Here is a 17,630-nt window from a genome sequence, read left to right on the forward strand (position 1 = left end):
CATGGCTCTGGGTTCAGTCCTACTGTATGGCATCTTTGGCAAGTGTCTTCTGCTTTAGCCTTTGGCCAAGCCTTGTGAGTGAATTTGGTGGACAGAAACTAAAAGAAGCATGTCGTATGTGTGTATGTGTGTGTGTATGTGTGCGTTGCATGTGTGCGTGTGTGTGTGTGTGTGTGTGTGTGTGTGTGTGCAAGTGTGCATGTGTGTGTGTGCCTTTGTTTGTTCCCCACTACCACTTGAAAACCAGTGTTAGTGCGTTTATTGCCCTGTAACTTAACAGTTCAGTGAAAGAGACTGATAGAGAAAAGTACCAGGCTTTAAAAAAAAGTAATAAGTCCTGGAGTCAATTCTTTCAACTAAAATTCTTCAATGCGGTGCCCCAGCATGGCCACAGTCTAATGACTGAAACAAGTAAAAGATTAAAAGATAAAGACAGCCATTGGTTGTTGAAGCTCCTTTAAATTGATCTTGGGCAACTGCTACACAGAGATCACTAATATTAATGTGTAATTCTACACTGAATAAAAGAAACACCTCTTTTAATATCAATGCTGTTGTTATCAATCATTTAACATCTCCATGTCGTCTCCCCTCATCATTTCTCATACTGTTATAACACTTATCTCCAGATGGTGTCTAATGTTTTCAATAGATGTTGATATTTCTATAAAATTTCCATTATCAATATTGTTTTCATTAAAACCATTTCTAATCTGAAGATTTTTTCTACTGGCTGACGAAGTATTTGTCCCATTTACATTGCTGTGTTTTTCTTATCTAAAATAATTTTTAATATCATTACGATCATAATTTTAGTTGTTACTAACATTATTACACTTCACTTATCGCGTGTATATTATTCCAAATGTTACCATTACGATTGTTAGAATCATTAGAGCAATGAACAAAATGCCTTTTCATTAATTACCTTTATATTCTTAGTTCAAATCCTGAAATACTCAACTTTGCCTCACATCCTTCCAAGGTTGTGGAAAAGAACACAAGCAAGGTGGCCAGTCTCACACAGAAATGGGCTCAAAGGAAGCAGCTGCCATATCTTCTGATAATGTCCAATCAGATGGGAAACCTATTTTACATCACTTAAATGCTTTGAGAATTAATGACATGTTTTTCAAGTCTCTGTGTGGTGTAAAATCTAACTTTATATTATTCTTATTAAAATGTGCCCAGATTTTCTTCTTATTTATCCCAAGACATAGCATTACAATTAGCATGGACAGAAGATATTTTGAAGGAGAGAAATTTGGACATGACTTGCAGTAAAGAACTAATTTCCGGGTGTTTGGAAATAGCTTCAATTAACTCTGCCCAAGAAGATCTGTATGTATAAATTCATCCCTAAGATGATTCCAAGTGCTAGGGAGCTTAGCTTTGATGTGATGGTGTAAAACAGGTGAGAGATAAGTGTTACCCTGTAAAGACTGAAATCGAACTTAGACAACTAATTTAGATCACATAATACTTATTTTCGACAGCTGTGAGAAGTGATGCTCCAGAGAACAGCTTTCTGTCCAGCAACAAGATTGGATACACAACATTGTAGCAAGAATGTCAACAATATCTATTGGTTAGTTTGCATCATCAAACCAAAGCATAATTAATTATTTCTAAATGAGAGACAAACATAATTCAGGGTCAGCAAAAAGCAAGATCAGGCAGTACATTTATCTGGGATCCTGAGAGGCAAGGAGGGATTCTGTGATTATATGCTGGGCCCCTCCATTAGCTTCATCATGATTTTAATATCTACTCTTTTGTGCTTGCATGGATCAGATGGAATTTGTCAAGATAGATTTTTTAACAGTTGAATGCCCTTCCAGTGGCTAACCCTCATCTGTTTTCAAGCAAGGTAATGTTTTTGCATGACTGGACATGTTTCTATGAAAGGCTGGAAAATTGGAAAAGAAGGGTAATATTTGAGCCGAGGTCGACTTTGCCTTTTATCCTTTCTGGGTCGATTAAATAAGTACCAGTTACCCACTGGGGTCGGTGTAATCGACTTAAACCCTTTGTTTGTCCCCTCTATGTTTAGTCCCCTGTGGGCAATAAAAAAAAAAAAAATATCTGATTGACAGTGATGCATTGTCAAGATGAGGTGGCACAAACTCAAACTCACACACACACACACACACAAACATGCAATGGGCTCCTTACAGTTTCCCTCCACTAAATTCACTCACTAGGCTTTGGTTGGTCATTCCATAATGAAAGAAAACTTACATCCCTCTTGAATTTTCAGAAAAGAAGCGTTGAAATCAATCTCATTTTGCCTTCCAAATTTCTCTTGGTCATCTTTGCTTCAATTCTGCTTTGCATGTTAACAAATTAACTTTAACGTGAAGCCATTACTTACATTAATTTACAGTACCTACTTACAAACAACTAAGGTGGACTTAGCTGTTGAGAATTTAGCTTTTCAGCCATAGATAAAACAGAATTGCAGTGACAGGATAGGAAGTGGTAATTCTTAAGTTAGTTGTCCAGTTCTCTCTGCTAACTCAGCCATTCACACAATCCACAAACAATAAAGATGTTGCCAAATGAATCTAATGAATATCTTAGAAGTAATCTCTACGTTTTACATCTCAGACAGACATAAGACTTTCAGCTGCTGTTTAGTGTTTGACTTTAGTGTTGAACAGTTTTATAACTATGATAATTTCCTCTTCAGCTTAACAGATAATTTAATAAGTGGCGGTGGGGTTCTCGTTTCAAGGACAGCTGTAAAACAATCTAATTGAGGGAAGCACTGGGTGCTATGTTGAGCAGGTCGAACCTTTACACTATAAGTTCATACCCAATTAGTTATTTAATCAAAACTTCAGTTGATCAGAAATTAATATTCAGCATCAAATAAATTAGCTTCAGTTTTCTTGATGAAATGTTTTAAGCAATGCAGACATTTTTCCAAAATATCTAAACCATCTATGAATTAAATTAGCATTTGACATATGAATAGAATTCAAATTTATCCTCTGCATAACTTACAAATATGTTGAAAACTGGTTAACAGCAGTAAACAATTTTATTGATAATAGCTTCAGTATAGATACATTAAAATAGAAAACATGAAACAGAAAAGAAAAGAATATGGAGAGGGTGCTGTGTTATTATATTTAAAGAAACAAAAACCATTGGAAAAAAAATCAAAAACAAAACAAAAATGAGAGAAAGAAAGAGAGAGAGAGAGAGGCAGACGGACAGAGAGAGAGAGAGAGAGATTATGTTTGGGGTTATGAACTCTATAGAAATGTACTTCCTGCCAAATAATGGTTCAGAATTGCATTAAAAGCTTTTGGTGTAAATTGTAATAACTTACCTCTTTTCACATTTCCTGGTGTTGTTGGTGTGTAACCTAGAGAAGAAAAAAGGGAACGAAAAAAACTCAAAAATATTAATATTCCAAGTAGTATTGTTTCTAGGTTGAGTAGTTAGAGAAATAGTTAGCTACTGAAGGAGGAAAAACAGAAAAAAAAAAAAATGATTTTCCTGCATTATGAATTAATAGCAGAAAGTAGAGTGGAAGATATTGTTGCTGTTGTTGTTGTAGTTGTAATTGTAGTAGTTGTAGTAGTAGTAGTAGTTGTTGTTATTGTTGCCATTGTGCTGCATAACTATATTCAGTAGTTCTGCTGTTCCAGCAGACACAAGAAGACACTTAGGTAACTGATAAAAACATACCATTTTACAGACAGACATCAAAATTATAATCATTGGTTTTTATTGTAGGCATGTTGTTGGAATAACTGAAGACTTGTGATCTTCTTTTCTAATCTCAGTTTGGAGTTTGTCGAAGATTTAGCCTGTTATGTTCAGGTCTAGCAATGAAATTGAAATATTCACTCTTATTGTTTCATAAAACACACTCAAAATGATTGCAGGGAGATTGTTGAGAGAGACATTATTGTTGTTTTAATACTTTCGTTGCAATATTTTGGTTGAAATACTCTTTGTTTCAATTAATTTTGAAAATGATTAAGAATTTAGCAAAATAATTTTTTTCATTATTGGTTTGATATTTGGAACATAAATTGGCATGAAATCTTGATGGAGGGTTTTAATCTAGATCAACATTAAGATGAGAAGTTTGTACTGTAAAACCAGGAGGGGTGGTCACAGCTGGATTGGTACTAAAAGGGTTAAGCAAGAACTCATCTCTTCAAGGGAAGACCAGATTGTATGATCTGGTGAATAAGTGCACAATATTGTAAGATATTGTAAGATATGGTTGTGAGACATTATCACAGAATACGGAGCGTATATGAAAGCTGAAAAGAAATTTGATGAGCATGATCTGATGAATAAATAAAATTAGAGTGCATGCACTATGGTGCATGACTATAGCAAGAGATTAAAAGAAAGCCTAAGGCTATCGACAGTGTGATGCAGTTAGAATGTTATGATGGTGTGGATGTGTAATGTGTTGAAGAATAATAGTTGACTGAAAAAATATCAAATGATCCATGCTGAAGATGAATGTTGAAGAGCCAGAGAAAAACTGTAGATGAGATAAGAAGTGGCTAAGTTGGATCTTGAGATGCTAGGCCTCATAAATAGGAAGACAAAGGACTCTAGTAAATAGAGAGATGGTATGTTGAAACAAGTCCATAAAACTTGTACCAGTATGAAGAAGGGAGTACACATGCACACACACACACACACACACAAACTTTAAAAAACATACATTTAAAATGCAAACTATATACATGGATATATATATATATATATATATATATATATATATATATATATATATATATAAAGTGAAATATATATATATTTCACTCTTGGAGTTTTTAGCATTAGGAAGGGCATCCAACTGTAAAAACCATGCCTAATCAGACTGGAGTCTAGTGCAGCTCCTCAGCTTACCAACTCTGGTCAAACCTTCCAGCCCATGCCAGAAAGGACAATGGGTGTTAAATGAAGATGAAGATGATATGTATATATATATATATATATATATATATATATATATATATATAGAGAGAGAGAGAGAGAGAGAGAGAGGTGGGGGAGGAGAGAAACACACACATACATATATGTGTATATATGCATATATATATGAGTGTTTGTATATATGTATGTATTTATAGAGGCACAGGTACCGTTGTGGGGATTACATGAAGTTTGCTTGAGGTGGGTTTGATTCCAATGTACAGAACTTTTTAGCAAGTGTCTACTGTTATAGCCTTGGGCTGACTTATAATCTTGTGAAATGAATTGATTGTTGGAAACTGAAGAGAAGCCTGTCATCTATGTCTATAGAAATAAGACCATATATAAATATAACAATATAACAATATATATATATATATATATATATATATATATATATATATATATATATATATATATACATACAGACAGACAGACAAACAGACATATATATATATATATATATTATTTATTTATTTATTTAAAGGACACAACACATATTTTTAAGTGCTGCTAATAGTTTCATGTGTTGAGAAATACTCAAACATATTCTTCAGGCACAAACCACATATCAGGACGAACTAAAAGAATTGAATAATGGAAGAAACTGAGAAGGCATTTCTTCTATTATTCAATGTTTTTAGTTCGTCATGATATGTCGTTTGTGCCTGAAGAATATGTTTGAGGATTTCTCAACATATGAAACTAATAGCAGCACTTAAAGACATGCATTATGCCCTTATAATACATAATATTTATCTCTCTCCAGATGGAGTGCTTTTTTTATTGAATTTTCTATCATGGAACAATACATTTTATATATATATATATATATATATATATATATATATATATATAATGTTCATTGACTTGGGTATAGCTCTGTATTGTAAATCTAGCATTGATGAGATGACCATTTTCCAGTTGAATGTCGGAGTCCAAAAAACAGCAAATATAGAAATACACTTTATATTACGTTATTTAAATATAATGATAATACATTTTATGTTTATTTCCTTACCAACATTTTAATGTCTACTTTTCCATGCTTGTATTGATAAAAATTCCATAAGGCAGATAGATTTATTTTCTACATATGGATGCTCCTTCTGTTACTAACCCTTGCCACTTTCCAAGCAAAGTAATATTTCCTTTAGTTTTTCAAATACAAACCGCAAAATAGCCAGATCGCAAATAAATGACATTGCTTGTATCAGAGTGATGTTTGTATAAAATTGGTGCATGGTATTAAGATGAGCAAACACACAGACATACATATAAAAATACATGCACGTGCATGTGCACGCACACACACACACACACACACACAAACACAAGCACACATACAGCTGGGTTTTTTTCCTTGTCTCTCTTCCAGATACATACATACACAAAAGCTTTAGTTTAGTCAGTCTGAGATTATGACAAAAGACACTTGCTAAAGGTGGCACACAATGACACCTCAAGCAAGTGTGTCCTGAATTATTTTCATATTTTTCCCTTTTATTTCTTGGAATATTCGAAACCCCATGATATTTTCCTCCCACCTCCCAAAGCATATGGTGTTGCATGCTTCTGCTTGAGTTACTGAAGACTTCAGCTGTTCCTGGCTTTAGCATCACAGACCCATTTAAGAACTGAACATTTCATAGCTTAGAAGGTTAATTAAGTTTAGCTTTTACGATCAACCGGAGGAAAGGCTCAAGAAGCTGCATTATCATTAACCCTTTAACATTTAAACTGGCTACAACCAGCCCATATATTCTACCTGTTTTATATTCAAAACCAAACAGATCCAACTTCTCACACCTAATCTACAATATCATTCTAAAACTAATGCAATCATCAATGAAATCTCAAAGCCATGAGATATGGCAAGATTAGTTCAGAACAACATGAATAAATGGGCATTATATTTGTCAAAGTAATGTGAATGCCAAAGGGTTCGAGCCACTAACCAGAGAAATTCTTTTATGCTCTAATTTGGAGGGACAAGTTGTGCTGAAGATTTTTTTACAAGAATTCCAAGACTGCAATATAGAGATTCCATCAAAGCAGAGCACCAGGTGACGATATCAAACTAGGTCAGTGGTTCTTAACCTTTTTAACCCTTTTTTTGCCTATTGATCCCTTTGATTCCTATTTTACTCTCCTGAACTCCCAGAGCCATTCAATGTGCATGAAAAATCCTATTGTGTTCTTATAACTAAATATTGTTGGGAGTTAGATAGCACCCAGCATACTCTGTTATAATAACGGCATGCAGCAATAGAAACCATCCCACAACAGACAGCTGGAGTCTGGACAGCTCCCAGCTAGCCAGCTCCATGCCAAACTGTCCAACCCATGCCAGCTTGGAAAGTAGACGTTAAATGATGATGATGATGATGATGATGATGATTTTGTGTATAGTAGAAGCATAACCAATTTATTGCACATAAATTTCCACAGCAAACTTTATCTGGACCCCAGCAATGATCGTATGGACCCCAGTTGAGAACCACTGAACTAGACAAAGGAATTGGTCTTCTATTGAAATAGATCATAATGAGAATCAGACTGAAAATACGAAGAGTCAAAAGAAATACCACAAGGTATACCTTGTGTCTGATGCTCTTAAATTTTCCCCAGCTCACTGTCCTAGACCGGTACTTAATTTATCAAACCCAGAAGGATGAAACACAAAGATAACCTTAGAAGGATTTGAACCCAGAATGCAAGATGCCAGAATAAATATCACAAGGCATGTCATCTGCTACTGCACTGATTATACCAGTTCCACATCAGTGGTCTTGTCATTTTCCTTAATGGATCCGTATTATGGTTTGACTATAAGTTGTGAGTGATGGTTGGTGACCATGTTAAATTTATCTTTGAATAGAAGAATCCTCTTCAACTGACATAAAACACCCAGAAGAAAAGAAGCAGAAAGCACAAGGACAATGTTAGTTTAAACTAGTTATTATTCATCTGACTCATACCAAGGGTATGAAGTTCCCATGTATTTCTTTTTTTTTTCAGCATTTTACTTAGAATTATTCATATCAATTTTGACATTTCAAGTTAAAATTAATTCATGAAAAAAAAACAAAAACAAAACAACTTTCATTAATTATATTCAGATTTTTTTAAAAATATCTTTTAATTCATTTAAATTGTTAAAAAAGAAAAATATTAAAATATATATATATTTTTTTTTTTATGAAAATGATTGATTCTGACATGTCACATCTCAGTTTGATATTTTCATTTAATTATCCTCGTTAAGAATTTCTAAATTATGGTGATATAAATTTCTGAAGAGGTTACTTCCCTGTCGAGATAGTGGATATTTAAAATACACTGCACTGATAACACGCTTTATACTATAGCGATACACTTTTATCAGTTTACCCTTTAACTTGTTTCAGTCACTGGACTGCAGCCATGCTGGAGCACTGCTTCATAGGATGAGTCAAACAAACTTACACCAGTATTTATTTTAAGTACTGGTGGAAGTTTGTTCGTCGAGTCCCCCCCCTCTTTCTTTCTCTCCCTGTGTATACGAGTCTCAATATCATCATCATTATCCTAATCATCATCCCTTAACATTCATTCGTCATGCTGGCATTAGCTGAATCTGATAAGCCAAAAGAGTGTGCTGAGTTCCATTCTCTGGTTTGGCACCGTTGCTATGGCCGGATGCCCTTCCTAACACCAACCACCTCACAGATTTTTACATGGCACCAGCACAAGTAATGTCACCCATTAACTTGCAAGTCAGCGTGGGTGGATGGGGCATATTGTGATATATATATACATTAAGCATGATACACAGATGTCTATTTCAATCTAATACTGTGTCTGTTGCATAGAATAGGTTGTTATATACATACATATATATATATATATATATATATATATATATCAAGGCAAAATTAATAGAGGTCACAAAAGAGACAGAGGTTACTGATTAGCAGTAACTATTGCTAGAAATAAGAGTTAAAACAACTCAAAAGTATATATATATATATATATATATATATATATATATATATATATATGTGTGTGTGTGTGTGTGTGAGTGGTGTAGTATACTATGCATATGTATGTATATATGTATATATATATATATATATATGTATGTGTATATATGTGTGTGTATATATATATGTGTGTTCGTGTATGTATGTGTATATATATATATATACATATCGTTTGTGGATATACATAACTCTGGAAGAGAAGCACCCTCTAAGATGCAGAGCAATATATTATATACTGAATAAAGACTAATGCCAAATCCATCTTCCATTCCATTCATCGATTATTATTATATATACATACATACATACATATAAAATATATATATATTCATATATATCTATATATCTATCTATCTATCTATATATATATATATATATATATATATATATATATATATATACATATGTACACATGAGTATATGTGTGCACATACATCTACCTTTGTATGTACACCGACACCTCAAAAGTAAATAGACGCTATCATTCTTAAAAGATTTGAAATCTTGGGACAAAATAATGTCATTTGATGCATTTAAATACCTTATGCATAATGCATTAACACATTTGAAACACCTAGTGGTGTCTGCACATATGAAATGGTATTATGAAGAGGTGCCTATGTACTTTTCAGATATATACAATTATATATATATATATATATATATATATAGAGAGAGAGAGAGAGAGATAGATAGATAGAGAGATAGATAGATAGATAGATAGATAGATAGAGAGATAGATAGATAGATAGATAAATAGATAGATAGATAGATACACACACACACACACACACACACACACACATGCGCGCACGCACGCACACACACACACAAACGCATACAATTATGTGAGAAAATTTAGCAAAGAATTTATCGCTCAGCTAGAATGCTTCCTGTCCAGAATAATAGACATTTTACAATGTGGAAAAAACCCCCAAAAAATATGATCCGTGACACCTATATTCTGTTTAATAACGACTAAAAAGGTCATTGTCAAATTCAATAAAGAGAAGAGCTGCAGGGAATTTCTTTATCTAAAACAAATATAACACTTTCTGAGTGTTTCCATACACAAAGCTCTGTATGTATATGTATGTACACGTGTTTCTGTGTGTATTGTATATATATATATATATATATATATATATATATATATTAATAAATTATAGGGTAGCAAAAAAAATTTTTGAAATTTTATTTACCACCAGTGGTCTAGCGAGAGTATAAAAACAGTCAATAGACTATGTATTATTCATTTAAAATGCAGAGATGCCTATAATAGGACATCTACTCGCTAAGTCCGACCTTGTTAAGATATATAATTTTTATCTTACTAAAATTGACTTGAAACGATGGTACAGAATATAGATTGGTAAAAGTTCTTATTTTTCATTTCCTTTCGAAATTATCCCTAATTTTTGTGGTATATAGTCTTTTGCTGCTATTTATAGCGAGTAGATGTCCTATTATAGGCATCTCTGCATTTTAAATCAATATATATATATATATATATATATATATATATATATATATTGGGTAGAAGAATTAGAGAAATTTTCAACCATTAATTAGTCAATGGACAACATATTTTTCATATAAAATTAGTGTACATCCATGCACAAAAGAGGTGACCCTAAACAGGACACCTTACGTGCTAAAAGGAACAGTCAAAGTCCAAAACCACGATTAAGAGTAATTTCGAAGGGGATGAAAAATAAAAACATTTTCAGTAGTTACCACTTCAGCATGTAAGGTGTTCTGTTTAGGGTCACCTCTTTTGTGTATAAATGTACACTAATTTTATATATATGTGTATGTGTGTCTGTGTGTGTTTTTATCTGTCTGTTGGTATACATACATATACATGTGTATATCTATCTATCTATATAAATATACACACACACACATGTATATAGAGATTTATGAGTTTTTTGTGTGGTTCTGTCTTTAGTTGTCATATGATAGGTGAGATTGTTGAAATAAGTAAAATGTTGCATAGTAATCATCTTCCTTCTCATCATCCTCATCATCATTTAGTGTCTGTTTATCATGCTGGCATGTGTTGAATGGCTCAGCAGAGGACTGTATCAAGCTCAGATGTCTACTTAGGCATGGTTTCTACAGCTGGATGCCCGTCCTAATGCTAACCAGTCTATAGACCGTAGTGGATGATTTTGAAGTGGAACTGGTTCTAGTGAGATTACCAAGTAACTCACAAAACCTGATAAGCTCACTATAGCCAGTATCAATTAAAAAAAAAAAAAAAGAAAGAAACCACTCAACACACTCTGCAATAAACAATAAAAACTACTGTGCAAAATGAAATTTATTTGCTCATAATTCATTTCAGAAATATGAACGTATTACATCAGAACACTGCAGAACAAAGGTGGCTTGTTATTCAGAAATATTTTGCTCCAATATATAATTTCAGTTTAACAACAACAGATGAAAGAGTTCATAGGTGATCCACTAACTAGAAGAATTATTAATATGCTGCTTAGCAGGACTTACAGATTTAATTAATGATGTGCCGATACATTCTGGTCACCCAATGTCAGTCAGACCGAGGAGGAAACGTTCAACTAGTTGGCTAATATTACATACATGTATTCTGTATGTATGCATGCATGTATGTATGTATGTATGTATGAATGGATGGATGGATGAATGAATGGATGGATGTGTCTGTGTCTATATATATATCATCAGTAGCATTTAATGTCCATCTCCGATGCTGGCGTGGTTTGGATGACTCTACAAGAGCTGGCAAACCAAAGAACTGTGTCGACTTTTATTGTCAGCTTTGGCATGGTTTCCATGCCTGCATGCTCTTCCTAACACCAACCACTTTACACACACACACACACACACACGCACACACACACACATTTATTCTTCTTTAACAAGAAGTGTTTACAGTGACTTTGAAGTCTTAGCAGGTAGAAACTTCAAAGTCACTGTCAACACTATTTTTGTTAAAGTATAATATATATATATGTATTCTGCAAAATGTATGGAGCAAAACTTTAGTTTAAGGCACTACTGTTTTTACTGTAACTGAACATAAAACAAACATTAATATATTCATATGTGTGTATGTACATATGTGTGTATGTACATATGTGTGTATGTACATATATATATATATATATATATATATATATGTATCAGGTTAGCTGAGTTAGAGGTTAAAATAACTGGCTAAGGGATAGAAGTATCCATTACACTACTGGTATATTACCTATGTTTAACCATGGCCATACATATGCAAGTATATTATGCTCATAGACGAAGATAAACAGGAATTTATATAATTTCAGTTTAACAACAACAGATGAAAGAGTTAATATCAAGAATCAAAATTTAAAGAAATCAGAAAATGGATATATATATATATATATATATATATATATATATATATATATATATATATATATATGTATGTATGTATGTATGTATGTGTATATCACTATCATCATTTAACATCCATTGTCACCATGCTGGCATGGGTAGGACGGTTTGACCACGGCTGGTAAGCTGAGGGACTGCACTAAATTCCATTCTGATTTAGCATGGTTTCTATGGCTGGATGCCCTTCCTAATGCCAACCACCCCAAAAATGTAATGGATGCTTTTATGTGCCACTGTTATAGGTGCCAGTTGTATGGCACCATTACCTGCCATGACTATGATTCCACTTGGCTTAATAGATAGATAAGTTAGATAAACAGTTAGATAGTTAAGTAGATAGATAGATAGATAGATAGATAGATAGATAGATAGATAGATAGATAGATAGATAGATAGATAGATAAATAAATAGATAGATAGATAGATACATTTCTTTTATTAGCCACACATTTTTATTGTAACATAAATAATAGTCTTTTTTAAGTCCCTTCTACTTAAATTTTCATCAACTCTTGTTATCATGATGGAGTCTGTATTCACTTCATGTGTGAAAGTGGAACTGCTTATAAACCTACAAATTCAAATTGTAGAATGTTAAAATAATAACAACGACTTCATTACATTGGCAAATATAAACACAAACATATGTTTATATACATGCATTGTGTCATTAATGACAAGTCCTGTATTCAGCCAAGTGACAACTCTGAGCTGGAAACTACTCCAGTGGTTTGTCATTTAGGGGCTTAAATATACACATTTATGGTTGTTCAAAATCCCATAACAACATTGCTTTGGTTAGAAGTAAATACAGTATGTTCTCAATAAACAATGGCCCTGTTAAATATAAATAAATATCCATAAATTGATAAACTGAGTAAAAGCTATGTCATGCTGTGCATATATTTGAAGGAGATATTTGTGTGTATGTGTATGTAGTTTAAAAGGTTTATGATGTGATATATTCCTTTCTGCTATAGGAATATATCACATCATTCTGATGTGATATATTCCTGTCAGGCATTATATATGTATAATGCCTGAAACCGTGGTGAGCGGGGTGAGCGGGCTAGTCAATCATATTAACCCCAGCGCTCAACAAGTACCTATTGAAAGTTGAAAAGCAAAGTCGACCTCAATGGAATTTGAAACCATGGCATAAAGACGGCCAAAATGCTGCCAAGCATTGTGTCCGTTGTGCCAATGATTCTGCCAGTTCAACGCCTTATGGTGTGATATAATGCAAAATGGGCAAAATTCTGAAAGCTGCAGCAAGGCATTCATCTGTTGATGCAAACTGAATTTGCTGGAATGTTGCATGAGGTTCAGGTGATAACATATTTGTGGTTTTGGTTTGCAGTGCATAGAATGATAAGATGGATACTTGTACATGTTATTGGACTGATTTTTTTTCTGAAAAATTCTGCATAATCAGTTTAAGAAATGTAGAGGTTAGATTAACTGTGGATTATGAGTCAAACAGGAAAGCTTCAGGTAAATACAACTGACTGTAATTTAATATTAGGAACAAGACTAAGAATACATAACAGTTGAAAGGAATCGGCTTTACATATCATAGTACAGGAACCCAGTTGTGGTTGTTTCACCTCAGGTTTGGTTTGGTTTGGTTTGGTTGAGCAGTCATTATCAAATTCATTCCCACTCTGACCATTTCATTGTTATTTTGTAATGTTAAATATCTGCTCTTCTACAGTATGATATATTTTATAAAAGCTTGTGATAGCTTAAGATAAATATAACCGATTGCAGTTTAATTGTGGGTTCAAATTTTGGCTCAAGGCCAGCAATTACGGAGGTGGAGAGAAGTCAATTAGATCAATTCCAGTGTTCAATTTATACATATTTTATCAAAGCTGAAAAGATAAAAGGCAAAGTCAACCTCAGCATAAAGGGAACTCAGAACATAAAAATGAGGAAAATGCTACTAAGCATTTTACCTGGTGGGCTAATAGTTCTGCCAGCTTAAAATTATTATGCCATTTTAATATTAGGAACAGAACTAAGAATATATAGCAGTTAGAGGCAAATAGCATTATATATAGTGCTGCAGGAACCTAGCTTTTATTATTCAGCTTCAGGTGAGACTATCACAATTCCATCTTTATTCTAAAATGTAAAGTATCTGGTGTGTTATTTTACAGTAGTGTATGATTCAAGGAATAATTTACTGCTATTTCCAAAAGGTCAAGCAGCTGCATAGAAGACTCTCTTTTTTACCCACAGGAATACAATGTTACAGAGTGCAGAATTAGTTTATTAGCATTCTGTGAGATTGTCTGCCAGATAGTAATTCCATGCAGTAACATCTCCAGCTTAAAATGGTAGTATTAGTAGATATAACCTACAGGTTGAAGACTGGTTTGATGGCTGGTTAATTTAATGTTGTAGTAAATATGCTCTGTGTTACCTTGGTGATCTCACTATGGCCATAAGAAAACAGATAATATTTGGCGATTAGGAGAACTGCTGCGTATAATGATGACTTAGACTGTATCTATATAATAAATAGTATATCACATGTGTCTATACTGACAACTGTAATAGATCAATAAATATAGCATATTTATAAAAGTGTGGAAACTTGCAGATTTTGTGGCTCTTAAGTGCAGCCTTCTGGAAAAGAAGGGAAAGTCTTGATTTGGCATTAAAAAAGTGCTTCTTTTTTCTTGATAACATAGTGTTGTATGTATTCACTATGTATATGTATATATGTACATATATATATTTACATACATATATATATATATATATATATATATATATATATATATATATATATATATATATATATATATATATATACATATATACATATCTATATACATATATATATATATATATATATATACATATATATTTACATATATATACACTCACACACACACACACACACACACACACACACACACACATATATATATATATACATATATATACATATATATACATATATACATATATATATATATATATATATATATATAGAAAGATAGATACATACATATATACATGCATATACACATTCACACACATACATGTGTGTGTATAATATATATTTTATATATATGCGTGTGTGTATATATATATATGTATATATACATATACACGTATACATGCATAGATATGTATATATACACATATATATACACATATAAAAATCATTAAAATGTGAGCATGTATTTTCATCTTATATTTTTATAGTTAATAATTACATTTTTACAGTAGCAACATCTCCCCATATGTTTAATAAAATTTCCTTTAATGCAGCATCATTAGATTGCACTTAATTCAATGTGACTTTCAAATGTAAAAAGGTTCTTTACCCCTGGTACATAATATTAGCAAACCTTATGCTCCACCCCAACAAAATAATATAGCAAGTCCTGATCTTCCTATCATTCTGATATCAACATGTTTTTCTTTACATATGTATATTACTGCATATATATACATATATATGTATATATATGCAAATATATATATATATATATATATGTTTATATGCATATATAATTATATATATATATATATATATATATATATATATATATATATATATATATTACGTAGGTAGGTAGGGTAATTATTCGAATAACTGTCCGAAGAATTTCCAACAGGAAATCTCTTAGATGTTTATCAAACACAAACAACTTTGTAATTCCTTTTAGCAAATGAAATATATGTAATGCTGAATAAATATTACCAAATAATTTTCCATTTTCTTGTTTTGTTATATAATATATATATATTTATATATATATATATGACTATTAACATTTTAAATGACAGAAATTGAAGTGTTACATAGTATGCACCCACCAGACTATATAGGAACATATTGACATATCTAATACTGCATATATATGTGTGTGAATGTATATATACATACTTACATACACATACATGTATCATGTATATATACATACATACACACACATATACATATACATGCACACACACATACACACACATATATATACATGCAGATACTGTACCCTTTCTCTCATTCTTGAAGAATGCCATTTATAGGATCAGCATAACTTCAGATACAAAACAACCATTAAACCATTGTACCTCTATTTTTAGCTTCTAAGACTTATACAACTGTCCTTATATCTCTGATCATGACTACTATATCATGGCTTGATCCAAAGTAGGTTGACACATTTGCTTCTCTTTCAGTTACTGTATCATACCTCATCTCTCAACTCTTTGATACCAACTGGCGCAAAAGCGCTTCAGATTCCATCAAACAAACTTTCTACTTTTAAGTGAAATAAATCAAAAACGTCCATTAAGATTTCATGTTAAATTATGCTCTTAAATATCAGCTTCAAAATGATCATTATTTTACTAAATTCGTCATTATTTTTGAAATTCATTGAAACAAATGTAGAAAAATGATAACAAAAACAGGATACTAAAACGGCTAAATTTTAACTGTGACCACTTCACTCATCTTTTTTCCCTTTTCTGATCTCCTTCTACTCAAATAGCTCCTTGGCTTTCAGCAATCTGTCTTCAGCTGTTCATAATGAACTTGTGTGTGCATGTGTGTGTGTGTGTGTGTGTGTGTGTGTGTGTGTGTGTGTGTGTGTGTGTGTGTGTTTGTTTGTGTGTCTGTCTGTCTGTGTCTGTGTATCTGTGTGTGAGTGTGTGTATAAAATATATGTATTGGTACAGCCAGCTCTTGTTAAGCTGTCCAAACATGGAGAATGGACATTAGATGGTGATGATGGTGATACATACATATACATTCATACAGAAAAATGTATTTTAAAATGTTTGAAGAAATGTCATACACAAATCCCACATAGACACTCACAAATACACACACTCTCTCACAGATATATGTATATGTCTGTGTGTGTGTATATGTAACTTTCAGATATAGGTTTGTAATTCTAGTTCTCTTATGCCATATACACTCATACATGCACACACAAACTCTATTTTTTTCCATCCTAATCTGGGATTGAACATTATGTATAGCAAATCAGTGATAAATCATACATCCTGCCTAGTTTACATCCACGATTTAACTTATTACACAAGCTGACATGGAATATTTAGTGAGCTTTAATAAAACATTTGTCATCCATTTGGGAATGTAAATAAATGTGGAGTAATTCAATTATTCATTTTCACTCAAATACACATATCAAAAACAGTGTTTCTTATGATTCGTTTTTTGCTAAAACAAATACCATT

General features: G+C 32.4%; 1 protein-coding gene across 1 annotated transcript in view; it reads right to left on the reverse strand.

Moving 5' to 3' along the window:
• The window catches only part of LOC106872298 (neurotrimin), a 233,675-nt gene that overhangs the window by 46,511 nt on the left and 169,534 nt on the right, over positions 1-17,630 (reverse strand). Inside the window, exon 7 of the mRNA XM_089360816.1 lies at positions 3,341-3,376. Coding sequence (XP_089216942.1) covers positions 3,341-3,376 — 36 coding nt within the window. The remainder of the gene's footprint in view (positions 1-3,340; positions 3,377-17,630) is intronic.

This window comes from Octopus bimaculoides, chromosome 12, assembly GCF_046866305.1.
Source record: "Octopus bimaculoides isolate indiv1 chromosome 12, ASM4686630v1, whole genome shotgun sequence".
Taxonomy (NCBI): Eukaryota; Metazoa; Mollusca; class Cephalopoda; order Octopoda; family Octopodidae; genus Octopus; species Octopus bimaculoides.